At 36.0% G+C, this 27,684-nt stretch overlaps 1 protein-coding gene across 2 annotated transcripts in view; it reads right to left on the bottom strand.

The window, feature by feature from the left end:
- Scn7a (sodium voltage-gated channel alpha subunit 7) overlaps positions 1-24,828 on the bottom strand; it is a 59,015-nt gene extending 34,187 nt beyond the window's left edge. Inside the window, exons 1-9 of one of the 2 annotated variants that reach the window (XM_048345298.1) lie at positions 24,561-24,828; positions 10,625-10,872; positions 9,423-9,541; positions 9,027-9,116; positions 8,160-8,288; positions 6,078-6,166; positions 4,330-4,530; positions 2,145-2,214; positions 520-661 (exon numbers count right to left, since the gene is read on the bottom strand). In XM_048345298.1, coding sequence (XP_048201255.1) covers positions 520-661; positions 2,145-2,214; positions 4,330-4,530; positions 6,078-6,166; positions 8,160-8,288; positions 9,027-9,116; positions 9,423-9,541; positions 10,625-10,858 — 1,074 coding nt within the window. In that variant the 5' untranslated portion in view covers positions 10,859-10,872; positions 24,561-24,828. Of the gene's footprint in view, positions 1-519; positions 662-2,144; positions 2,215-4,329; positions 4,531-6,077; positions 6,167-8,159; positions 8,289-9,026; positions 9,117-9,422; positions 9,542-10,624; positions 10,873-11,635; positions 11,773-24,560 lie in introns of those variants that run through there. The other variant, XM_048345299.1, reaches the window with a different exon arrangement.
- Positions 24,829-27,684: the final 2,856 nt, after the last annotated feature.

Here is a 27,684-nt window from a genome sequence, read left to right as displayed (position 1 = left end):
TTAAAAGACAACCTTGGCATGAAAGTTTACAGATAACTATCAAAAAAACAAAAGTGTTGTAGCTCAAGCAGTAGAGTACTAGCATTGAGCAAAAATGTTGAAGGAAAGCACCTAGGTCCTGAATTCAAGCCCCAGGACTGGAACACACACACACACACACACACACACACACACACACACACACACACGTGAATGTTTTAAATATAAATTTCTTCAAAACCTGAGCAAGTAAAATCTCAAGGAGAACATTTAACCTAGAAACATGGCAGAAAAATACTTTGATTTAGGCAGAGGACAGAAATATGGAAATAAGAATTTAAGAGAAATGTTCTTAGTATACTCAAATGAAGCAGAGTATACAATCTAGGAAATAGTGAGAAAAAAAAATCTGGGTTTCTAGAGCGCATCTTAAAGGGTACCAAACTTCTTCTCACAAAAATATTAGAAACCACTAAAATATTTTTAGAAGAAGTGAGTGAGATTATTTTAGTAATAAGTACAGATTCTCTGTGTTCTTACCTGGTGATAAAGTTCTTCAGGGTAATCCTGGGTCATTAATCGAAACAATGCAAAGAAAGCCCATCCAAAATTGTCAAAATTTGTGTAGCCTTGATCAGGATTTATGCCCTCTTTCACACACACATATCCTTCAGGACACTGACTAATAAAGGCAAAGAAAAAAAAACCAACCTGCTTACTGATAGATGATTTTCAGGTGATGTCCAAATTATCACATGTGCCATGAAAAATAATCTAAAGCCCTAACTCAGTAATTGAGTTAGATTTTTAGGTTGTACAACTGAATGACATCCATTAAGGCAAAATAAAATAGAAACATTTGAAATTATTTTTGCAAATTTGAGTAGAAGCATTGACTTATTTACTTTAATGGGTATGAGTCATTTATATTTATCATGTACATCAAAGTGTTTTGGAAGAAAGAAGTATCTATTAGGAATGGCTAAATTGAGGTAGTTAATATGTGTATACTTAAGATTCCTATCTTTACTTGTAGTGAAAACACTTAAAATCTACCACTTTAGCACTTTTTAAAAACAATTTATGGTAAACTATAGTTTTCCTGTTCTAAAGTAAAACTGGAAAGGTTAATGTGTTTTGCAGTGGTAGAATGCTTACCAAGTGTGAGTAAAAGGCTTGTGTTTGATCCAAGTGATATGAAAAAAAAAGAAAAAGAAAACAAAGGAGAGAAAGAAATGGGAAATACCTGAAAATTGTATTGATAAAAATAAAATTCTAATAGTTGAAGACTTAACTTTCAAATGCTCTCACTTCAAACTCTTAGATCCCATAATTTAAGGGGAGAAAACATCACTTCAATAATTTATAAATAGTATTTGCACTTGGGGAGAAAGATCAGATTAAATATTTATTTCTTTTCTTTTAATGGAGTTTTAATACTTTTATCAATGGAGGAGCTTGAGTGATGTGGTAGATTATTACATTAGTGGCTCAATAAATTATACTTCCCCCTGTCCAAGCCTTTGTGCAGAGCCTCTCACATTATTTTGTGTTTGGTCACGTCAGTCATGTATTTTAGACAATGGTTAATGAAAAATGCAGAGGTTTAAAAAGCACCTGTGTATTGAATCTTTAAATTGCTGACCTGCAAAGTCTGATCAAAAGCATTTTTGTTACATTAAGGCAATAATTTCCACACTACAAAAATGACTACTATAGGTAACCATTAGTGACGTGTCCTTCTTGTCTAGGGAAGTATTATTGTCTACTGGGAACTCAGAGACCAGACACCATTTGAAATGCTTTTCAGAACATATTTGAATTGAGATTTTGCATAAAAATATAGTTGAAATGAAGATACTACAACTTTAAAGAGATATGCTCAAGAGTTAGATTTGAGAATACAGTGTAAGCCTAACAGAAAGTGGTTTTAAAAGACTTGGCTTTTAAATGTGAATTTCTGTTCTTTAGAAGCCATTCTCTGCTATTGTATGGTTTCTCCAAGAAAAATTAAAATAGGTCACTTATTAAAATATGTTAGTCAATAAGATGAGATAATGCAATCAACTGAGACCAATGGTCAAGGCAGTAAACAATCAGTCAGTACTACGATAGCATCTGATGTATGATATTGACTTGGCAAGAGATAACTCAATACCACTTACCCAGCATCTGTTCTGTTGCCACAAAGGAGAGCATATCTGTCTCCTTCCATATAGTAAAAGTGCTCAGTTTCTGGAAAACAGGAAGGAAATTATGTTCCTCACTTACTCTGGAATTAGCATCATCAAGTTGATTTGAATCTCCACAGATGATTAATTTGTATTATATTGAGGTCTACTCCATGGATTCCTAGCTTCTTAGAGCTTTTGTCATAAAGGGGTATTAGACCATGTCAAAAGTTTTCTCTGCATCTTTTAGTTCTTGTGTTGTTTCTGTTGATGTGTTGTATTACATTTATTGATTTACATATATTGAACCAGTTTTGCATCCCTAGAATGGATCGCATTTGATCCTATTGTATGATTTTGCTTTAGATACTGGTTGAATTCGGCGGGCCACATTTTATCAAGAAATTTTTCATCAATGCTCATCAAAGAGATGGGTCTATAGTTCTGTTTTTTATTACTTTTTAAAAATTTTACTCATCCCTATATGACTTGAGGATCTGTGTAATGCTGGCTTCATAGAATGAGTTTGGTAAGGATCTTTCTCTTTTTATTTCATCGAAGAGTCTGAGGAACAGGGCAGTGAGTTCTCCTTTGAAGGCCTTATAGAATTCGGCTTTAGATCCACCTGGTCCTAGGCTTTTCTTGGATGGGAGGTGTTTTATTGCCATTACAATTTCATTCCTTTTTATAGATCTATATATTGGTTTAAAACTTCTTGGTTCAGTTTGGCTATATCAATGTTCTCTGTGAAGGCATCCACTTCTGCAGATTCTCCAGTTTCTTGGCATTAAGTTTTGCAAAGTATTCTCTTATAATATTCTGAATTTTGCTGGTTTCTGTTGTGATGTGCCCTGTTTTTGTCTCTAATTTTATTTACTTGGGTGAGTTCTCTTCTTTAAAAAGACTAAGTCAAATCCCAATAAATTAAGTACACGGAAAGGGTACATACAAGGTAGGAGGGTGGGGACAAGGGGAGAAGAATGAAAGGAACAGAGAGAAGAGTGCAGGCAAGAATTCATAGTATATGTCACAGAAGTGAAGATGTTCAAGTGGTGACACAGATCAAGACACATTGTTCACATAAAATACTTTTTAAATTGCAAAATAAATTCAATACATTACCTACCTAGCAAAGGAAAGGATGAGTTGGGAGGGGTGTGTGAAAAATATTGAAAGGAGTGACATTGGTCAAGATGCACTGCATCCATAAACTGCTTTGGTAAATGGCAATTCCTTTGTTCAACTACTTAAATATGATTTAATTTTTTTATACAAAAGATATCATGAATCTCATTTTCTAGAGCTAAAAAGAAAGAAGCTAATGACTTGGCCTTTTTTGCCTACCATCTGATGTACATGCCTTTGAAAATCCAGAAAATAAAGCCTTTGGGAATCCAGAAACTTCACTACCCTCTAACTGACAATACTCAGCAGAAGAAGAAAATCCCTTTCAAAATTAATGTTCAGGGAAATGAATAAAATACAAAGGGATAACTAGACTTCTCAAATTAAAAACATGTTAAATAACAGAGGGTGAAGCCATGCAATAGTGAGACTCACTAGACAATATGTTGGAAATAAACTTTACAACTTGGGTGGGATGGGAGTGGGGAGAAAATGAGGGAGGGATTTCAAAAGTAAATGTACTTATTACTTTATTTATGTAACTGTAACTCCTCTGTACATCATCTTTACAATAAATTTTATAAAAATATAAAGTAATTGTTAAAGAAAAATTCTCAGATAAAGGCTACATTGTTTGAAAGTATGAGAACTCCTTTGAATGTATCTTCCAGATGACATACATGAAGATGGCTACATTTCCTGCATCTCTGGGGTTTAGATTCTTTTCCTAAAGCAAAGTTGACTCTTCTTCATTGATCGTCAAATGTGTTCATCATCCAATTTGTTCTGATGTCACCTAATTCCAACCATGACTTTTGCTAACATTAAGTCACAGTTCACAAAATCCCTCCAAATAACCGAAAATGATGGCAATGAAAACTGTAAATGAAACGTCAATTTTGTATTTACAGGAATCAGGCACTGTAGTTGCAGCCATGTCTGTTTATAACATAGATTTATGAAGTATGCTGTGAAACTGCATGTCCATTTTGGTGAAAACTTCTCATCCTGTAAGAAGTTTCTATTTTTAGTTTACCCGGTAAATGATCCTTACCTCGAATATAATATGGATTTCCTGTTCTGTTGTGCTGCGTTTCATTTTCTTGGGGCCAATGCACACATTTGTGCTTCAAGTTGCCCATGAAGAGTCCCATCCCCAAAAGAGAAAATACACTCAGAAAAAGCAGAGTTAGAGTAATGGCACCAATAAGTTTCTTCAAGCCACAAATCAAGGTTCCTACGAGACAGTTTAAACCTGGGAAGACAAAGGTGTGTTTTTCATATAATAGAAATCTTAGTACAGACAAACTTGTAGCAAACCCTCCCCACGCCATTGAAGTCGGCAGATCGACATTGTATATTGTGCCTCTCACTATTTAGGTTGTGGGGCTTGAACACTGAGCCTGGGGCTATACCCCAGATCTTCAACAAGAGCTACTGCTCTAACACTTGAGCAACAGCACCGCTTCTGGGTTTCTGGTGATTAATTGGAGAAAGCAGTCTCACAGGAACTTTCCTCTGATCTCAGCCTCAGAAGCTAGGACTACAGGTGTGAGCCACCTGCTCCCAGATAACCATACTTTCTTATACATTGTTAAATACAACATTTAATGTAGTGTATATATGTGTGTGTATAATGTATATATATATATATATATGTCACAAAATAGGGGAGCAAGGGAAGTAGAAGGACAGATGAAAAAGAAGGAAGGGGGAATGCGGGGGAAGGTAAAGAAAAAGAAGGCATGGAAAGGAGTTAGAGCAGGAACTCCTTTTCCCCTAGTCATTGGTTTCTTTGTTGGATTTGATCAACCTCCCTATTATTGTTAAACACATTTGTTGAGATGTTAACTTAGAATCCTAGAGTTAATCTGCTCAATGCCTGTAATTGAGTGTTTAAAGAGATTGACATGCTGTGGATCCATTCCTTCCTTCTCACTTTTTCCCAGCTTGAACTCAAGCTACATAATTTGCCTCTCTATATTTCTCTATAATGTTCCAGGCTGAGGAACTTGACTAAAGACCTCGTTTTGGTATTAGTACATTCATTGTTTTGTGTTGTCATTGCAAACTACTTCTAACTCACAGCAGCCACAGTTCTAAATACGATTGTTTTTGCCTGATTTTCATTTCCAATACTGAGGTTTGGAACTCAGGAGCTTGCACTTGCTAGGCAGGTGCTCAATCCCTTCAATCACCTCCTCAGCCTTTATTTAATTGTTTTTAATGATTTGGAACCTTAAATTAGATGTTAGATGTTGGTATAAGTTAGCCTGGATATGATCAGGAAATAATGTTGTACCAGGTACAACTACATCTTTCATTGCTGAGTACAGTTTTCAGCTTTGTTTGTGAAACATCTGATCATTGTATGTGATCCAAGCACTAAACACAAGGGACATTTGCTTTATATTACTTTGCTCACTTTACTAGGTTGCTTGATGCAATGAGGAAAACAATGAGAAAAATTAAGACACCTACCTTCAGTATTTCTTTACATTTCCTAAGGAATGTTTTATAATTTCATATTTAACAAGTAAAATAAATAATTAACAATGAAAGCATAAATGAATAGTTTATTTTTGGTAGCATCAATATTGAGTCCAAACCTCCTAAATAACCGCCAATAATTTTTTTCTTGCTATTCCCAGTCACAAATTTTAAAAAATCAAGAGATACTTAGGGTTCAAAGTACAAAGATCTATAATTTTATATTTTCCCCAAGAAACAGAATTCACATGAGATGAGTACATGGAACTATCTAAAACAATGAAGAAAAAAAAATCCAATGCCATTTCTTACCTTGGTTTAAAGGAATGATTTTCAAAACTCTCAAACTTCTTATAGTTTTAAACAATGGAGTTTTTAGAAGTGAATACCTGGTCATTAGTCTGCAGAAGTAAATTTGAGTGATTTAGAAGTCACATTGAAACTATGCTACTTATCCTTGGTATTCATGACTCTAAAAGTGTTTTTTTAACTACATATCTAAGCATTTCCCTTGACAAAATTCAATGCAGAGAAAAATAATCAGATAATAATCTACATGCTACAATTATTAGAGTGCATAACAGAGTTAACACTCAATACTCTAAATTTATTACCAATTATGCTGTTTTATGTTCATAAACATTTTGTTGTTTATGAAAAAATAAAATATTACTGAAAAGATGGTTAATATGAAAAAGCCTAGTACCTGAGTTTTTATAAAGTATGAAATTCATCTAATATATTTGCTCTTTAAATAATGAGGGTAATGCCTATACACTATGCTTTGTGGTGCCTATGTGAAAATGTAAGCTCCATGAATACTAGATATATGATGGAGGGCATTTACTTAATCTTTCTACAATCATTTCCATTGTAAAATAGAGATGGCATTTCTCGACTCTGAAGCCTTTACTGTGAAGTTCTTAAAGTAAGCATATAGAGACACAGTGTGTTAAGTATTACCTAAGTTATAAGTGTTAACCAAAGGCCTCATGAACAGAAATAATGGTAGTAATAGTCGAAATAGTAACATTAACAATTACAATGATATTATCTATTTTAAAATAGTCATAATATGGCAGTCATTGCTTATGCATTTAAAAAGACTATATTATAAATAATAAAATTCTAGGTATCTTTTAAAATTATTTTAACAGAAATTTTATATCACTAAGTCATTTCTACATATAAAATAGATAGCAAAAAGAAGCATTGAAATAGTAAGCATGAAATAATTGGAATTTCTTGTAACAGTACAAAGAATGTGTTTAAAATACCTTACTTGGATACTTACATCATTTTAAGAGTATAACTTATGCAAAGAACACCAAAGATAAGGAAGCAAAAGACTTCATCGTAATCAATCTTAGAGAAGCTAAAGGACACTTTACCTTTACCTCACATAAGAAGTACACAGGTACACATCTGAAAGAAGCTGGGAGGAGGACACAAATGAATGCAAAATGCGGAGGGGGAATACAGTAGAAAGGGCCCAACAGCTGCAATGGGCACTGATGAGAACAAACTAAGCAGCTCAAGGGCAGTGGGGAGGAGGGAAAAAGAGAAAAAGAAGGAACAGACTACACTCAGCAAAAGAAAAGAGATGCATATGTATGTATTACCTGATCTGGAAGGAATTGTTTTACAGTTAATAATCATAGAGGACATAAGCATTGTAGACTAGAGTGACAATGTACCAATATATATTAAGGATAAGATTTCTTTTCTTTCTTTCTTTCTTTCTTTCTTTCTTTCTTTCTTTCTTTCTTTCTTTCTTTCTTTCTTTTTGGTTTTTGAAAAAATAATGAAGAAAGCAGGGAGTGAGGTGAGGGGTGGGGGAGGATAAGGAAGAAAAATGAGGAAGGGGATAACAGAGATGACAAGAAATATGTATGTACTCACTACCTTAAGTATGTAACTGTAACCCCTCTGTACATCATCTTGACAATTAAAAAAAGAGATAGTTAGACATAGGGGTATTTTCCTGTAATCTCAGCATTCAGGAGACTAGGCATGAAGATCGTAAATTCTAGGCCAGCATGGGTTACCTAGAGAGACCCTGTCTTAAAAAATAAATTTCATATAGACTACAAAAAAGAGTATAGCTTAGTGAAGGATTGATTAAGGACTGAGAGCAAGGTAAAATTCAAGGAATTTTCCAATTAAAAAATGACTTCAATTGTAGTCACTGAATCCCTATCTTTAATCAAGACAAAAACTGGAAAATGTTCCTTTCAAATTTATCTCATATTTTTACTTCATAAACAGCTTCCTGAGTTATTCCTGTGAATAACACCGATGAAATAATTTTTAATCTTTGATAATTTGCAAGCAGCAATCTTTGTAGATGTTTTTAACAAGAGATCATGATGTTGCAACTTGAAGAATACGCACTCAAATGAGGTTACACTGAAATCCAGCCAGTTCCATAGATCTCCAAGGAAAGAGAAAGGTCCTGCCCACACACCTCTGGCAATGATTTTTATAAATATTTCAAATGTGTAAATTCCAAGCAAAGAATTCCTGCAGAAAAAAAAATAATTTCATATAAACTGTGAAAGTTAGAATAACATATTGTCAACACTAAAATACTATTTTGAAGTAACTATATAGTATTTGAAAATAAGTCATTAAAATATTTTTTAAACGTCCCTTTGGTAGGCTAAAATAACTAATCATCAACCCATCAGACAACAATAAAAACACGAGGGCCCCAGGAACCTGTGTTTAGAGCTTCAGACCAGATTTGTAGCATGACTAAGTCTTGTGGCACCAGCCATGAAATCTCACTAACAAATGCTATCGAAATGTCCTAGTTAAGGGCAGAGTAGTACATCCCTATAATCCTGGTACTAGGAAGACTGAGGCAGGAAGAACACAATTTGGAGGACAGCCTGTGCTACATAGCAAGACCTGACTCAAAAAACAAAAAAAAAAAAAAAGAAAAGAAAAGAAAAAAAAGAAAAAGAAAAAAGGGGAGGGGAGAAAAGGTGAGAGAGTAAGAATAAATGGCAGGAAAATTAAAATTGATGAACTAACATATATTTATGTCAGCTTTATAGTTTTCTTGGAGGGGAAATTCATTTACTATACCTATTCCAGAGATACATCATTACATATGAGGTATATATATAAATACTGTTATATAATACCTTATATAACACACTATCTAATTTCATGTTGTTAGATCAATACCTAAAATCTTAAAAACTAAGTGGTTATTAGAGTTGGTATTAAATGTAGTAAAATTGTACAACTTACTCTATTGTTAGAACCCATTTTGGTGGGCTATTCATGGTCATAAGCATGCCATCAGTGAGAACACTGATCAAAAGTAACAGCTGGAAAAAGGTAAGTTATAGTCAAGGAGATAAAAAGGTCATTAAAATATTAGACAACTACTTCTGTAATAAATTTATATAAATAAAATACAAACATTTTGATAATTATTATTTTACTATCTTCATTGACAAATAATTGTTTAATGTACTTGTAAACATGTAATAATCAATACAGTCTATTTCAGGTCCCTAATAACTTGAATGAGATACAAATGAGGAAGCAAACATCTCCACACAGAGAGCTGAATATCACAATGGCTGAATTTGGAATCTGCCCCAGGGTCAGCACAGAGAACAAACCTATTATAAAGGATATGGATGAACCAAGACCTTAACACTGGTTCCTCGAATAGCATTGAAAGGAGATAGTGTGCACAAGATGGAAGATGCATTGAATCTGAAGATTGTTCTCTTTTTATTTAATACAATGAAAGTCTGTAAGAAATCAATCAATAATAATAATCAATAATAATTTTGTATGAAATAAATTTAATCTTTGTGATATTAAAAACCAATAAAATAAGAAGAGGAATTCATTCTGGACATTTTGGTTTTTTTAAATTAATAACCTCAAACGGTTAGCTAATGTCTTTAAAGCAAGTAATCTATAGTAAGGAGTGTCAGTATATACATTAATAAGTAACGAAAACAACCTATCCAGTCAGTCTGATACAAATTTTGATAGAAATCTGAAATATATTCCCAAAATAAAATATATTATTATTTCTATAGTAGTCATTCACTTTCTGTGTCTTATCACAACTACACTTACATGTTTGGAAAAAAGTAATAAAAATGTATTCATAATAACTTCTGTTCTCACATTCTTTTTAAATTATTTATTTATTGTCAATGTGATGTGCAGAGGGGTTACAGTTTCATATGTAAGGCAGTGAGTACATTTTATATCCAACTTGTTACCTCTTCCCTAACTTTTCTCCCCCCTCCCCCTTCTAATTTCTTCCTTCCCTCCTGAGTTGTACAGTTGGTTTAAAGCATATGGTCTTGTAAATGTTTCTGTTGCATTGGATTAAGAAACTGTGGTACATAAACACAATGCAGTTCTCTGCTTCTGATAGAAAGAATGACATTGCCCCCATTAGTAAGGAAATGGAAAGACTTGGAAAAAATCATATTAACTGCAATGAGCAAGTCTCAAAGAAACATCAAGTCTATAGTTTCGCTCATTGGTACTAATTAGTACTTGTCTAGGATAGTTGTAGCAGAAGATCACAATAACTCAAAAGCTATGTACAAATGTACACATAACATGATGCTAAGCAAAATTAACTTCAAGTTATGGAAATAAGTGGTTTATCATTGTTGTTATTTTCAATGTACATGTGAAGTTATGCCTTTTTCTTCTGTCTTTCTTCCCCATGGTTTTACCCTTGATGTCACTGTAAACGATTTTGGTACCTCGGGTGTAATAAATATTTTTATTGGAACTAGGAAAGGGTAGGGGAACATCAAAATGGAGAGACAGGGTAAAAGGTGAACCAATGCAACAGTTCTCACATTCTTTTTCATGTAGTAATAAGGGTCCACATCTTCTAGAGGCACTGACATCATTCCATTGGAAAGATTTCCATAAGTGAATGGAAGCTTTTTGCCAGCTTCCAAGTCAGGATTCGGTTCTAATTCTTCCTCCTCATGGTCATCATGCTGCTTCTTAGCCAGATGTTGTTTTATCAGATCAAGAGACTCTCTAGTGAAAGGGACAAGACCCTTCGGTTCTGGCAACACCGACATTCCCAATTGTGTACCTATAAGAAATTAATTTACTTTCGTTTTATATAAAATATAGGCTTATTAAGAAAATATCAATAATGTCATGCAAGATTAGGATACAATGAATATAGAAGCCAGGGACTAAATAAGTGCATATGAGAAACATAATTCTGAATTTTGTAAATAAAAATTTTGTTCTGAGGGCTGGGGATATGGCCTAGTGGCAAGAGTGCCTGCCTCATATACATGAGGCCCTGGGTTCGATTCCCCAGCACCACATATACAGAAAATGGCCAGAAGTGGCGCTGTGGCTCAAGTGGCAGAGTGCTAGCCTTGAGCAAAATGAAGCCAGGGACAGTGCTCAGGCCCTGAGTCCAAGGCCCAAGACTGGCAAAAGAACAAAAACAAAAATTTTGTTCTGAGCTTTACTGTACTTAATATTTTCCTTTATTTGTACTTTTATGCTAGTTCAATTCACTTGTTCATTGCTTGCTTGGTGCTTTCTCTTTTTTTGTGTGTGTGTGTGAAATTCAAGCTTTCAATTTTCTACTGTAATAAAAAAAAGTGGTCAAAGGATGTGTTATCTTTAGTTTGATCAAACACAGTCATGCTGAGGTTTTTTTCTAAGTAATTGCTTCTTCTCCAAATAGTCTTTATTGCATTCATTAACCCTATTCTTATTTTTTATTTGTATAGTTTGAGTTGCATCCTTTGGCTTCATTTATGTGTCACTTTGTTTTTAGCAGTGCTGAGTATTAAACCAAGCACCTGGCATATGCTTAAGATGTGTTTTCACACGGAGCTATACTGCCAGGAATATAGGCAAATTTTAACCCAAGTTTTATTGTTGATACTTTTTGAAGTTCAGCCTATCTCCTTTGTCATAGTCAACTTTAATTTCTGTCTCTGTATGAATATTTATCAAGTTTATTGTATATGATTTTTCTCTCATATCAACAATTTAGGTCATGAAGGAGAAATAGTCTATGGGAAACAAAATAAATACAATCATGTACATTGGAGTCAGGAAGCCTGATGTTCAAATTCCAAACTTTTGCTAATGTTCTGAGAAAATCAAGTTACTTATTACCTATTTTTCTTGCATCTGTTTTACCATCCATAAAACTGGACTTTCTTTTTATTTAAAAAAAGACAAAAAATAAGATATGGACAAAAAGATCAAGTACAATAATTGTCTTATAATAGCAGCAAAATGAATATGAATTTCTGGGCATGATAGCATTTAGTAATGTAGAATGGTAAACTAAATTTAACAAAAAATATAGACAGTAGTAATACATATAAAACTTGGAAATTTAAACTACATTAATCAATCCACAAAGGCACTATAGAGAAGGGGTATGCTTTTGTGGCAGAGAAAAATGCCTATGAATTCCTACTTAACACTAATTACAATAAAATATGACCAATTTGTGTTCTGCCAAGAAAACTAATACAATATTTCTCTGTATTGACAGATGTTGGAGGAGGGAATCTACTTGGTGGCAGTACATGCACATGAACATACACAGGGATTTTCTAAGTTGGGACCAGAATGTTGATTTCAGTACAGTGACAACAGGTAGAGCTCAGTTAAAAGGTTGAGGTGTTGTATTTATTGTAGTCATAACAAAATAGAGAAGATAAAAATGGCAACGTGTTTTGAAGTATTTCAATGATTACCATGTAGAAAAAATTAACCTCTCTTCTTTGTCACAAAAAATGAATGAAAATTGAAGAGTTGAAGGCAGAACATATTTGGTTTGAGATAATAGAAATTCTCAATTTGCTTTCAAAATACTAAACAGGCTGATTTGAGTATTAAATCATTCTCTTAACTAGCCGTGGGAACTTGTGGATTGTTGGGTGACATGATTCATAGTTCTTATCAGGAACCTGTAATTTGAAACCTTCTAATGTTAAAGTTCTTGTATTGACTTAGTTGCACAGTATTATATGATCTACAAGTTTAAAGTAAAACATTAGTGAAACTGAAGTCATAGGTTTATTAAAATTAAAACCACCTCCATTTTTCTCCATAGAAGGAAGTGGTTTTAAATTTTATTTTTATTGTTCATTTCTAGGATGGGCTCGATGACACAATCCTAAATGTGTAGACTGGTGGTGATTATAGTAGTAAACCACCCAATTTGTCCTATGAATAATTCTTGTATCTGCTATTTTTATGTAGCCATTATGAAGACTAAAACACATTATTAAGGTTAAGCATGCTAAAATACTGTTATTAAAAGTAGATTTAAAGAATGGTTTTGATTTTATAGCAAAGATGATCCCCTTAAAGAAAGCGTTCTAGACATCTTTTATTGAAACCTTAAGATTCAAGTTTTCAGTTCATCTCTATATTGTCTAGTCCAAATATAATCTACCTTAACTTTCCCTGTTGCCACAAAATCCTTTGGTGCTTTATTTTTTTTTCACTAGCTTTATTCACTAGCTATAAGACCTCAATAACATCTCCTAAAATTTATTTTCTTCATGTCTTTCATTTAAAATCCTTCATATATTTAATGGTGTTGTAAAGAGTAAGTCAGACAACACCGAAATCCTGGAGTACAGAACTGCCTTCCTCAGAACTCGTTTTCACTCTCAACACATTCATTTATCCCAAATGAGTCTTTCTGAGATAATTTTGATGTTGAATGAAACTACCCCCGAATTGTTGACTTAATGGCTGGCAGTCATTTGTTTTCCATAACACAGCAAAGCAAACGCAAGCATTTATCAAATGAAACTGGCATACATCTGACTTCTAGATGGCTGAGTGCAGACTATAAATTATTAATCATTAAGTCATAATTCAGTAAAAGCCTTTCCTGGGGGAATTTATATAATATGGTCCAGGCACTATGCTTTCCGGAGAGCTATCTTAATACAGCATTAAAACCTGAAAAACATAGAAAGATTAATAGTTAATCTGTCCATTAGAGTGACTTTCCCAAAGAACTGAATAGAAAAAGCAAGCTTTTGGCAATAATTCTATTGCACTCACTTCATGCTTGGACTTGAACATATCCACTTCTAGCAATATTTTATATTGTTGACTGAAATGGAAGGCATTTATCTTGGAGATCTGCTCAAAATTGTAGAACCAGCAGCTAGTTGGAATGAATTCTCATAAAAAAGAAATTATTCTCCTAGAATTTCAAACTGGAACATGAACCAACATTTATCATTATATTCTGGCATTTATAATTATTGCCACTCTTACGGAGTAGTTGTACCCATAAACTAGCATAAAACTAGACATTTTAAGTTGTGTTTTCGCATTTTCTCCCTTAATATCCTTGTGATTTTATTTCATTGATTAGGAGAGAGAGGTTGGGCAGTGTCATAGTTCGACCATGGAGATAAATTCTAATCCAGTTGTGTTTAAATCTAAATTCATATACCTTTAGAATATATCATAAAATGTATACAGAAACAGTTTTTAGAAAAAGTGTAAGCAATTGATTTCATTGTTTACTGAATCTAGAACTTGGCCTAGCAACTAAGTTAATGCCAGGTGATAGTGTCTAGAAATTTTCTGTATTTGATTGGTACAAGAGTAAATAGTTTCCATTTTTTTTTAAAATTGAAGATAGGCAGCATATTGAACACCAATTGCAGATTACAAGGTACTAGGTACACGGTAGGCCACTATCCAGATTGAGCACACTTGTATGCATTGTGGTAGCAGACTCCAGCACAAGAGCTGAAACAGTGAGCCAGACAATACCAAAAAAATAATTTTTTTTCTGGCTTCTCATTCAGCTTGAAACAACATGACTTTGGACAAATGAATAACATTGATGAGCTCAGGACTTTGAACTCATACTCAAAGAGATAAAGTAAGAGAGCAGTAAAAAATTGTTTTTGTAAGAAGCAGTCATTTAGCAATAGCTTTCAGTGCTTTTCAGGGTAGAGTGCAGGGTCCAGTGAATTGAAGGTGAGGAATCAGTGGTAATGCTCTAGTAGTTACTATTAATATCCACTCTACTGGTTATACCATTTGATAGATGTTGTGGTCTGAGCTCAAACTCATTTCTCTCTCAGACTTAAAAGATTTAAAATTGTGTTTTAATTTATCCCATAGTTTTGTTATTGTTTCTGTCATTGCACATAACCTGAAGTGTTAGTAGAATATACAGCCTACAAAAATTTGAGTTTATTTTAGTGGAAATTTTCAGGTTAATCAGTGATCAACATAGGTGGTTTGTACAGAATGCTTTTCCACTTGGGTTTTACCATGGGGGGTGGGGTGGGGGTGGGAAATTCTCTTTCTTTCAGTTATATTAAAATTTAGTTCCCAAAAAAGGTACATTTTCTCTTGGTACATTTTCAATAGATTTTGGCCATGGCATATAGCTCAAATGGGTTTGGTTTTACTTACTGCATAATGTAGTCTTAGAATTATTTGCATTTTGGTTATGTTGGTGGTGGGTTTTTTGTTGATTGAGTTTTGTTTTGCACTCTGGTAAGCATATATAGAAAGATAAAGAACTAGAGAGCTCCCATCATCCCTTCTTTCATATTTGTGTCTGTCAAAATACATTGTTATAAGTAGGTGTTGACAAGAAATGATGTCTACCACTAGCTTCATTATTTTAAGAGGTCGCCATAGTTTATTTCTAACTGTATATCAAGATGACTTTTATAGAAGTTTATACTACCTGAGTTATAAGATTAAGTGTTATTCATATAGACAATATGCAAATAGGAAAAAATTCTAGTTCAAAAGTAAGGAAAGGAAGATTTGTTTTGTTTCAGATATGAGGTACATCTCACCATTTCAAAGACAAAGTTTATGATGGTTTTATGGTTACTATATATTATATGTATATTTATTGTTATTGCAGATTTGATATGCAAATGAGTTATGGTTACATGAATCATGTAATGAATAATAAGTACAATTTTTCTTTTTGATCCATGTCTCCCCTTCCTTTGCTCCCTCCCAGATTCTCCCTCCCATCCCCAATTACAACATGTACAGTTCATTTCCCACATAGTGAGATTTTACATTAATTTACGTTATTTTATTTATTTATTTTTTGGCCAGTCCTGGGGCTTGGACTCAGGGCCTGAGCACTGTCCCTGGCTTCTTTTTGCTCAAGGCTAGCACTCTTCCACTTGAGCCACAGCGCCACTTCTGGCCATTTTCTGTATATGTGGTGCTGGGGAATCGAACCCAGGGCCTCATGTATACGAGGCAAGCACTCTTGCCACTAGGCCATATCCCCAGCCCCTAATTTACGTTCTTTTATTGACACATTTTGTATATATTTATGAGGTACAATAGGCTTTTATCTATGTATATGTGTTACATTTTTGACATTTGTTTGTGGAACATATGATTAGTACCGACTTATATAGTATCAGGCAGCAGCACTAGAAGGATTAATAAAGTTAATTCTTTCTGGGCACCAATGACTCTTGCCTATAATTTTAGTTACTCGAATGGCTGAGATCTGAGAAGTGCATTTGAAGTCATCTTGTAGGAAAGTCTGTGAGACTGTTTTTTGTCTTAATCATAAACGTGATGTAGAGTGGGGTTATGGCTACATAAGTAAGATATTGAGTACATTTTCTTTTGAACAGTTTTACTCCCTCCCTCATTTTCTCCAGACTCCACTCCCACTTCAAGTTGTAAAGTTCATTTCCAACATAGTGTCTAGTAAATATCACTGTTGCATTGTTTCACCTTTTATCTGGCCATTTCTGTGATTCCTCTTCCCTTCCGCAAATCAGATAAACTTATATACAAGACAACATGTACAGAAATCTTTCCCTTTCATCTGTCTGTCCATTTTTTTTTGAGGGGGACAGTCCTGGGGCTAAAACACTGGGTTTATTTTCCTTATTTACTGTTAAAGTGATGTACACAGAGGTTACAGTTTCATATGTTAGGCATTGGATACATTTCTTGTACAGCTTGTTACCTCCTCCCTCATTCCCCCCTCCCCCTTCCCCTTTCCCTCTCCCCGCATGAGTTGTTCAGTTGGTTTACACCAAACAGTTTTGCAAGTATTGCTTTTGTAGTTGTTTGTCTTTTTATCCTGTGTCTCTCGATTTGGTATTCCCTTTCACTTTTCTAGTTCTAATACCAATATATACAGTTTCCAATGTACTCAGATAAGATAAAGTGATAGTGTTGAGCATAGTCCTGGAGTCTCTTTGTGCTCAAGGCTTGTGCACTACCAATAGCGCCACACAGTGCCACTTCTGACTTTCTGTGTACTTTATTGAAGATAAGAGTCTCTAGGACTTTTCTGACAGAGCTGGTTTCTAATTACCTTGAGACTCTTATCTCCAATTAACTACCAAGAAGCTGGATGTACAGCTCTGTCTCAAGTGGTAGAACTCTCGCCTTTAGAGAAAAAGCCCAGAGGCAGCACCCACATCCTAAATTCAAGCTTTAGGTCTGGCAAAACAAAAGTAATCCATAAAGACACTAAGGGGATAGACGTGTAAACAAAGTATAGCCAGTTCTTTAATGTTCATATCTGAAAGAATTTTAAAGCTTCAAGAGTAAGGCTTAAACTTATCAAAATAATTCCAAACACCTTTGGGTCTGTATTCTACAGTTTGTCTCTTTATCCAATAGCACATATCTTCTTGAAGGAGGAAGTAGTCTAGACATTTAGCTTCAAAATGCAGCATCAGGAGACATGATCAAATTCAAAATGCACCAATACTGACAGAAAACTAAACTAAATATCTCTACCTGCCTCTGAATGCAAATGCACAAAAGCAATGAGTGTAAGAAGAGAGTGATGATAGGCAACTGCAGGAGAGTGCACACATCAATGGGAATAAGATCTTCCTTATCTGGGCACTTGTGGCTCATACTTATAACCCTAGCTAATGGAGATCAAGGTTTGAAGCCGGCCCAGGTAGAAACATCTTTAAGACTTTTATCTCAAATTAGCCACCAAAATGCTGTGGAGCTGTGATTGAGTGCTAACCTTGAGCACAAAAAGCTCAGGGTTAGTTTCTAGACCTTGACTTCTTGCCCCAAGACTGGCAGTAAAATATACATCTTCTTGAAGACCTTGTAGGTAATTCCACTGTGGTCATGATAAAGGCAGTAGAAATAGTTTGCCATGCTCACAGAGTAGTACTGCTTCTGCTGTAAATGTTCCCACATGACAAAACAATAGATATCATTACTACTGTACCAGTGACCCTGGGTAAGAGAAGTAAACTCAACAATTCAGTCAATTTCTACTATTTCTCTGGATTTTCTCAAAACTTCCATTGCATCTGTGAAATTATTCCCAAGGATTCCTGAATCAACTATTGTTACTCCTTCAAAATGGGCAAGTTGTAAATGAGCCAAGATTGTACTACAACTCTGTGTAGAGGACCCAGACTGTTATATCCTTCACCCCAAATTCCTTTCCAGTGGCCACATTAAGGATCAACAAGTGAAAGAAGAGTACCCTCTTTCACTTCCCAGAGGAACACAAAGGAGGCTCTGTTGAGTACCCAGACCCTATCCACTTGCCTTTGATCTTGAGGTCATTGATCATCTGAGTCCTCTGAGATACAAAGCCTAGTTCAATTTCTGAGAAAACTTCCAGAACTCAATCTGTCCATAGGGTTCATAAGAACCTCTCAGAACTACCTGACCACATTAAGCATCCTCTTCATCTGTGGTTAGATCATTGCATTTCCTTGAATTTTCAAGTGCTTTATTTCTCAGCAGTGGAACTAAACTCATAGGCTCACAAATTATATCCTACATTTTTGAGAAGATAGAAGATTGTAGAAGGCTTACCATAAGCTTCAAACTCTTGGTTTAGTTAGAGGCTGGCTCTGTATTGGCTTGACATGAACAAGAATCCTTCAGCAACGTACAAGACCCAGAGAGGGTGATTATGAATGCCAGTGTCAAATTGAGATATCCCGAATCCTGTACGCTCTGAGATCAATAACTTGATACTTTGAGCTACCCAGAGGCATCTTACATACTTACAATTTTTCCCTATTAGGAATGACTATACACTCCAAGGTTGTTATAATAACTGCATTGCACAACAGATCATTAAGACATCTTTCATGTACAATGGAAACTTTGTACATATTTACTGACATCATCTCTTTGTCCTCTGTCAACACCTTGACTCAGCCTCTAGTAACCATCCTTCTACTCTCTGCCTCAGTGAGGTAGGTAGACTACTTTAGCTCCATGCATGCCACACTGCTGGTCCTCTGTACCCATGGATTGTGTACCTGAAGATTCAACCAACCGTGGATCAAATGTTTGCTTGTTCTTTTTAAAGACTTGAGGTCTGCACTAAGCATGCAAAGACATTTTCTTGTCATTATTCTGTAAGCCATACTGTATAAGATATTTGTATCTATTTACATTTGTTATATATGGCAAGTAATCTACAGATTATCTGGTGCACATTTGATATTTTACAATGCATGATATTATACAATGGGATTTCTGCTGTGAAGATTTGGGGATTAATAGGGGATCTTGATTCCAGTTCCCTGGGACTATCAAGGGCTCCTTCATTATGTTTCAATGATTGGCATATTGATTTGGCCTAATTCCACAGATTCATTTATGCAGTCACAAATAGTACATTTGCACACTATATAGTATACAAATGTGTCTTATATTCGGCAGGAGTTGAAATAATTATTTTCAGAAACTATTCACCCTGCCATATTTGCTATAGCAATATTTACAACAGTCAAGACATAGAAACAGCCTAAGTGCCCATCAATATATGAGTGGACAAAGAAAATATGGCATATAAACATAATGAAATACTGTGAAGTCTCAAAATAAATGTGCAAGGCATCCTGTCCTGTACACTGTCATTTTGTCTCAACTATAATATTTAAAATTTTTAATAGAAGCATTCTTCTGACTTAAAAATCCTGGCAAATGGTCTAGCAAACAAATGAATACCAGCACAACCCCAAGGGTACAAGTCTCTTCCCAATTAGAAAAATTTTATCTGCAATGTAGCAAATTTAGTTTCTAAAGCATTGAAGTTTTGAAGGCTTTTTAGGTGTGTTCACTCTGTTAAACAGGGGTGCTCATTACACTTATTCCAAGTGGCATGGTCCACTTACACTCCAAGGTCAGACATAGAACAAAGACTTTGCATAGGGGCTAGGAATATGGCCTAGTGGCAAGAGTGCGTGCCTCATATACATGAAGCCCTGGGTTCGATTCCTCAGCACCACATGTATAGAAAAGGCCAAATGTGGCACTGTGGCTCAAGTGGAACAGTGCTAGCCTTGAGCAAAATGAAGCCAGGACCTTGAGTCCAAGCCCCAGGACTGGCTAAAAAACAAAAACAAAAACAAAAACAAAAGACTTTACATAGGCACTTGGTTATAAATTCCATTATGAGAATGAGTTACAGGAAGTTGGTGGACATTGGGAATCCTTATGGTCTTCATAGGACATTAGTCCTCTCTGGAAGATAAGGCCTTCCCTGGATGAACTTTTATGACTTTCCTGATAATGGAGGCGGGAAGGGTTCCAGGAATGTGAAGAAAAACCACTTCATTTTGAGTATGTCCAATTGGGCTTCTCCCTGAATCCATCATGGTTCATTAGAAGGGCCTTTGTTCTCAATGGCATGATGTGAACTTTCCTGCTGGATGTTGTATGTCCAGTCTGCCAAGACAAGCTTACTGGGCAAAAGCCAAAATCTCTTCAGAACTATTTTAATTACTCTGGTCAGCTAAACTCTTCACAAGAAAAATTTGACAAGAAGCCAACTGAGAGCTCAAAAGGGAGGAATGCATTCTTGTCTCTGATGGAGACCAACAATGGAGATCCTGTGACAGTTGTTGCTTGTAGGGTCACCAGCAAACCTGTGACCTTATGTTTGCACATTTGGATGCCATTGGATCTATGAAATAAAATTTCCCCCTTAAATTCAGAGTTGGCATGTTTCTCAGAACTTAGGATGCTTCTTAGAACTGGTTGTTTACATCTTCTTTGAGTCTATTTTTGTTAGCATTCTTCCTGTCAATAAATATATTCTAGCTTTCAAATATGGAGCCAAATCTGACATATACCATCCTCATGCCAGGTTAGAGAGAAGCTTTAGAACACGTTGGTGTGCACATGAAGTAGTAGTTTTTAATCTAACCTTATGTTGAACAAAATATGACCAGTCTAGACCTCATGACCAAAGGAAGAGAGAAGACATGAACCAAAGCCAAAATTAAATCTTATAATCAGGTACTTAGACCACTCAGACTCTGGAGGACCTCAGAGTCTGGTAGCCTACAAGTTTCACTTCAGTATTTAAAGCCGAAAATGTAGAAATTTCTACTTGATATAATATACTTGGTTAGAGAATATAGCTCCTAAATAAATGCCATCTGATACTTCCATTTAAAACCTAACATTCTATCCTAATTATATGCTTTTCTATTTAGAATTTCCTAAGGTCCACTTTTTTCTGTCGTGATTTTTTTTTCTTTTCTTTTCTCTCTCTCTCTCTCTCTTTTTTTTTTTTTTTTTTTTTTGGCCAATCCTAGGGCTGGAACTCAGGGCCTGACCATTGTCCTTGGCTTCTTTTTGCTCAAAGATAGCACTCTACCACTTACGCCACAGTGCCATTTCCAGCTTTTTCTATATATGTGGTGCTAAGGAATCAAACCCAGGGCTTCAAGTAGGTGAGGCGAGCACTTTACCAGTAGGCCACATTCCCAGCCCCAGTTATGCTTTTTGTTGTTGAAAATTGACTCATGACTGTCAAAGCTGTCCAAACTGCTTGTTATTCGCAGTTAATTCAATGCTAAATTCAGAGAGAAAAACTGAATAAACAGCAGGAATAGTTGCTTTCCAATGCTACTGTGATGCTGAATGACAAGATGGAGAGTTGATTAGGAAAAAAAGCAGAGATTTAACACAATGTATGGAAATCATGCTCTTAGTTGGATCAAGAAATATGCTACAGCTGAAAAGAAAAATATCCCCAGAAGTCCCCAGGAAAGATTCTCTTAAATCTCAAAGTTCTTCTTTTTACAATATTGGCATTTTTCTTTCTATGTAAGACATCATGTAGCTGGTATTGATGGTAGTTACATCACAGAAGAAAAGAGACAAGGGATGATTTGTAAGATCAATTTCTATAAGCTCATCCATGTGATGATGAGTGACTATACCTGGAAGTGAGCAGAAGTTTCAGTTGTTCTTCTCAAACTGACAAATACTGAAGATGTTGGCTAATGGAAACAAGAGTCAGATACTTAGAACTTAAGAGTTTTCTATATACACTATTGCTTCTACCATAAGCATTGAAGAGAGAAGGAAGGTAGAGGGCTATGGATAAACTGGATCCCTCATATATTCAACTTGAAATACAAAATTTCGTATCAGTGGAGTATAGCGCTGAGTTTATCAGCATAATTCTTACCTAAGTAAGAGATTGAACAAAATACTGTTATTTTGATGTGCAGACATGCATCCACCATATTTTGACAAAATTAGTAAGATTACATATCAATTATTCTATCAATTTCTGTACCATACAAAGCTCGAGAGACAGAATACCCAGCTCCTAAGGCATGGGCTACTTCTCTAGTTCTGTAGTTGAGCACTAGGTCATCTGATCATGCCATTTGAGATCTGCTAACTTCTTTTTCAGAGGCTCTGTCAAGTTTCAGATCTTTCAATTGTGACTTTAAACCCATCAGTGGGGGAAAATGGAATCACAGTACATCGTTCTGGGATGCAAGAGTTGAATGAGTCTCTGTAGTCAAGAGTATTTGTGCCTAAACTTAGATTTCTCCTATATAAATGAATATCCTCCATAAAGTCAACAGTATCTAATATACTGATAAGTTCAACTCCATGAAATAGTAGCACATACCTAAACTACAATTTAAAATTGGAAACAGGAAAGGTCTAAAGCATATTCAAAGAATAGAGAATATTCAAAAATATTTAAATACAAGTGGCTGGTCAATATCTATGATTATGCCAGAATGGAGGTTTACAGGCTAGAATGTGGTTTAAATTATGGAAGTAGTGAGCAGGTGGGGGAAGGGGTTGAATTTTACTTTCTCCTTTTGAGACTAAATACTCTTATAAAAAGAAAAAGGGACATAAAGTGGTTTGGATTTTACTTTCTCCTTTTGAGATCAAAGACTTGTGGAAAAACAAAAAGAAAGAAAAGAAGGAAGGAAAGAAAGAAAGATGGAAAGAAGGAAGAAAAGTAAGAAAGAAACCCTTGAGAATGGTGAAAATTGATTGAAAAAACCACACAAAACAATTCTCTAAGCAAACAACAATTACAAACATGTTTATTTTCATAAAACCCCTAGGGTAACCTCTCTTGTTGTTGTTTTTTTTTCTCTTTCTTTGCACATTTTATTCACTGGTACCAGGGCTTAATTTCTGTCTCTGGTCCTCTCACTACCACTGACTATTTTGCTCAGGGCTTGGAGCCCTCTCATTTGTGCCATGTATCAGCCCAGAATTTTGCTGGCTAACTGTAGGTGACATTTAGCAGGCTTCTCTGACCAGAATAGCTTCAATCTGAACGCTTCCAGGTCTCAGCCGCCTGACTGGTTAGGATTAGAGGTGTGAGGCTCCAGTGCTTGTTTTTTCCCTGTAACATCTATATCAGTCCTTTGTGTGACTTTTTTATGTATCCTTTACAAATTAGGAATAAAAAAAAAAAACCCTTAATTAATTTTTTGCATTTGCACAGAAAACTCTAAGTCATATTTTATTATTTGGAATCCCAAACACTTCCAGTTGGACATCTAGTTCTCTCATTGATTAGCCATTGTCAAGGTAGCTATTGATTAGGTAGTTATTCATTGATTAATTTTCTCTTTGTGGAATTCATTTCTTTACTTGTAAAAGGACCAGCTAGATTATAGTACGATTAATTAGGATGTGTATTAACAGGGATAAAGCCTCAGGATCTGTTTATTGCAGCATTATTTCTTTTTTGTTGGCTAGAAATCATTCTCCAGAAATGAATACAAAAAGACCACCTAATCCTTTTTCAAAATACTTTCCTGGTCAATATTTACTTTGCTTCAATTTTCACCCATGGATAAACCTAGTACTAAAAAAGAATTTATTGTACTTTAACCAATGTCTTGCGTGTTGCATGAAATGTCATCAGAGCCACATCATCACTTCTAAAAGAAAACGAAATGCTTAAAAGGTACATATTCTATAGATCTAAACAATACAACAAACCTGAACAAGACAAGACAAACCACCTTTGATCCAAACAGACCCAGTTTCTCAGTTTTTATAATAAAGTATACTATTTCCAGTCGTATTTCTGCCTCTTCTTTGGGACTGACAATGATTACATAAAAATTATTAAAAGTACTAATCCTGAATGCCTAAACATACTCCGATGTAGGATTCCTGGAAATATACACACCATCACTACAGACTTGCGATAGGAAAACCATTGCTATACAGGACTTCTAGAAATTTCACGCTAAGAAAGGAACTTGATTATGGGTCCTACTTGGTGGAGGAAGGGTCTAAGCAGACACACGCAGCAGACGGAATTCCAGGGCTGCTGCTCTTAAGAAGTTAGAACTCTGAATTCAGGTCCAGGACGTTCATCTCTGCCTGTCTGCTGGGGACCCTAAGGTGTGCATAGGGTGGGGTGCGGGGAGGAGCAGCGGGAAAAGCTGCAGCCAGCAGCAAGTAATGACAATCCTGGAGTGGACCCTACAGCAAGGAAAACGCACTTACTTGACACCAAGTGACAGAACTACAGCAGCACCTTCAGGAACCCCTGGAGAACAAGGCTCCTGGGCGCCCCCTCTTTTTCCTGGGCTTTGGTTTCTTGAGGGATCTCTGATATCCTGGCCGCTGGTTCCTTAGGTGTGGCTACCTCATCAGCTAGCCAGTGTCCGCCTTCACCAGCTCTGCAGGAAGCTGGCCCCAGAGACCTGTCAGCTGGAAACCGAGTCACTGGGGTTGCTCCTGAGCCAAGAACCAGCAGACCCCGACTGCCAGGTGCCTATGGAGCTGCCGCTGCCCATTGGCTACAGAGAAGTTGTTTTTATCTCCCTCACACTCCGCCCTCTCTTCTCTCAGCCAAGTCACTCTCCCCCGCCCTCAGCTCCAGATCAGAGCTGGGCTTCTGCATCCGGAGCCTGGGAGCTGCTGCGGTGGTGTTGCTAGAGCAGGGCTGGCTGCAGAGAGCAACAGAGAGCAGCTGGCAGCGGCAGCTGTGGTGGCAACTGTGGTTCTCCTCCTACAACTACTTGGGAATAAGGGCTGTAAGAGGAACACGGAACATTAAATGGGAGGGGGCTGGCCTGCAGGCCAGGAGCCAGAGAAAAGCCAGAAGAAAAAAAGCACGGTATAGCCACATTTTGCGTGTGTGTGTGTGTGTGTGTGTGTGTGTGTGTGTGTGTGTGTGTGTGTGTGTGTGTGTGTAGAGGCAGCAAAGGCAGGTTCTTTACCTATCTATTCCTTTTTCATCCTCTCCCCTGGTCTAGCTGCTCAAGTAAAGCATGTGAGAAAAATTGTGAGCCGGCAACATGCAGATCTGGACATGCTTCAATTACATGGCAGTTCTGTTGTCTGTAACTGTAGCTGTTTAGGACACAATTGGTTGAAACGACTATAAAAACTTGATTGATGTATATTTTTCCCCCACTGTGGTGATTTTAAACGTGGTACCTGTAGGTAGAAATAATCTAAGTTGGGTGCAAGGAAAAAGTGTTGGGGCATCTTTCATGATGTGGTATGGAAGAATTTACACAATGCCAAACACTCATTTTGCAGCCCTACCACATCCAAGTATCACACCACTTTACCCAAAGATTAATTACCATGTCTCCTAATGATTAAGCGATTTCACACAATTCTATAATCACACCTAACCAGCACTAATTATGTTGTAGTGTCAAATATCTACTTGATTTTTAAAATTTCATTTTTGTTGGTCATGGGCCTTGAACTCAGGGCCTGGGCACTGTCCTTGAGCTTTTTCACTCAAAGGGTAGTGCTCTACCACTTTGAGTTCAGCACCACTTCTGATTTTCTGGTGGTTACTTAGACATAGAGATGAGAGCCTCTCTGACTTTCCTGTCCTGGAACCTGGCTTCCAGCCACAATCCTCAGATTCCAGCTTCCTGAGTAGATAGATAGTCATAAGCCACAGGTGCCTGGCTTTGTTATACTTTTTAACCTTTGTTTTCATCTGATGTTTCAAAGGGTAGAAGCTTTAGACTCACCTGTTCTGTAATGTTAGGAAAAAACTGCCCTTTCTCACTTAACTTAAACCACACAGGCCCAGGAGATGCAACTTCTCTGGCAGCCTTTTTCTTTGGGAGTTGTTTATTTCTATCCTCAAAGAATTCAGCATCAGGAATGTGGATGGATATGGTGCTCCTATTTAGATCTATATTACTATTACATCAAGAAATAAAAACCCTTCCTTTGAAAATATACCCTCTCTCTGTACCATGCTTTTCTTCTGAACATTTCTTCTTTTATTCTTCTTCATAATCATCCAACTTTTGACATTCTTACTCATTGAAAATTTATATTATGATTGACAGTTTTCTCCTATATCCAAACTCTCACTGTCATTCTTAATAACCTTCATATCCATTGGGATGCCAATAGCAATTTGGATGAAACTTGCAACAGTCTAAATACTGACTGTGTCCCTCACATATTCTCCTCCACTGCACACCACCTCAGACCTAATTAACAGACTCACAACTTGGATTCAGTCATAGAAACTGCTTTACTTTCCCTCATAGCACTTACCTATATTATTACATATCCATTGCTCATTTGTGTATTTTCTACCATGCTCCACTAGAATGTATGCCTGCAGGACAGGTGGAATGATTTCTTTCCTTCTATAGCCTAGTGCTTTGAATGGATATTACAATATAGAATAAATTTCCTAAAGGAATGGACAGCATGTTGAGCTGGCCTGCTAGTGATACTTGAATGTAGTGATTCACCTGGAGAGCAGCCAGTACAATATGAATATGAAAGACATAGGAAGACATAGTCATAGACATACTTTCATTCTGCTTCATTGATTGTGCATATTTATACTACTGATTTTCTAATGTATGAATATGTAAGTCTGAAAATGCCACAGGCTGCAGAAACTGGACACAGAGCTCAGAAAGACCTGGCAGAGAGGAAATGATAAGTAATATCAATGTCAATCTTGTCTACAGGGAATGCCAAGAGCTCAGGGAAATAAAGTAGTCAGCATCAAAAGGGAGCTCTGATGTTTCCCCAGTAGTCATTTTAACAGGAAGAGGATAATATTTTATTGGATATTATCATAAAAATAAATGATAAAAAGTGTTGGAAAAGTGTAGAGAAAAGGGACACTTGTGCACTGTTGATGGGGATATAAATTAATGCATTGTTTTTGGAAAAAAGTAGGTATATCACTCAAAAGCTAAACTTAATATTATCCAAATTATCTCATTTTCTCACTTCTAATGCAATTGAAATTGATAAATTAAGGGAACATATACACTTTCCTATTTAATTCAGCATTATTTACAGTAGCTAAGAATTGGAAGCAACCTTACTGTCTTTCCTGATCAGTGGATAACAAAATGTGGTGTTTATGCATACTGGAAAACTACTTAGCCTTTAAAAAGAAGTATATTTGTCTATTCACTACAAGATAGTGTAATATGTAGGTCAGATCTGGCCACTGGCTGTTGATGGATTCCAGACTGACCACATCTCAGATTAGTTAAAGAGAGCAGAAGTTGACTTCATCTTTACTAAGATCTGCCCTGTCCCTGAGCTTCAGGGTTGGGACTGTTCCCTGTCTGCTCAGAATCCAGGGAAGGTCCCCTTTACTGTGATAAGACTA

The sequence above is a fragment of the Perognathus longimembris genome, chromosome 4, assembly GCF_023159225.1.
Source record: "Perognathus longimembris pacificus isolate PPM17 chromosome 4, ASM2315922v1, whole genome shotgun sequence".
Classification (NCBI taxonomy): domain Eukaryota; kingdom Metazoa; phylum Chordata; class Mammalia; order Rodentia; family Heteromyidae; genus Perognathus; species Perognathus longimembris.
This window is presented reverse-complemented; position numbering and strand designations above follow the sequence as displayed.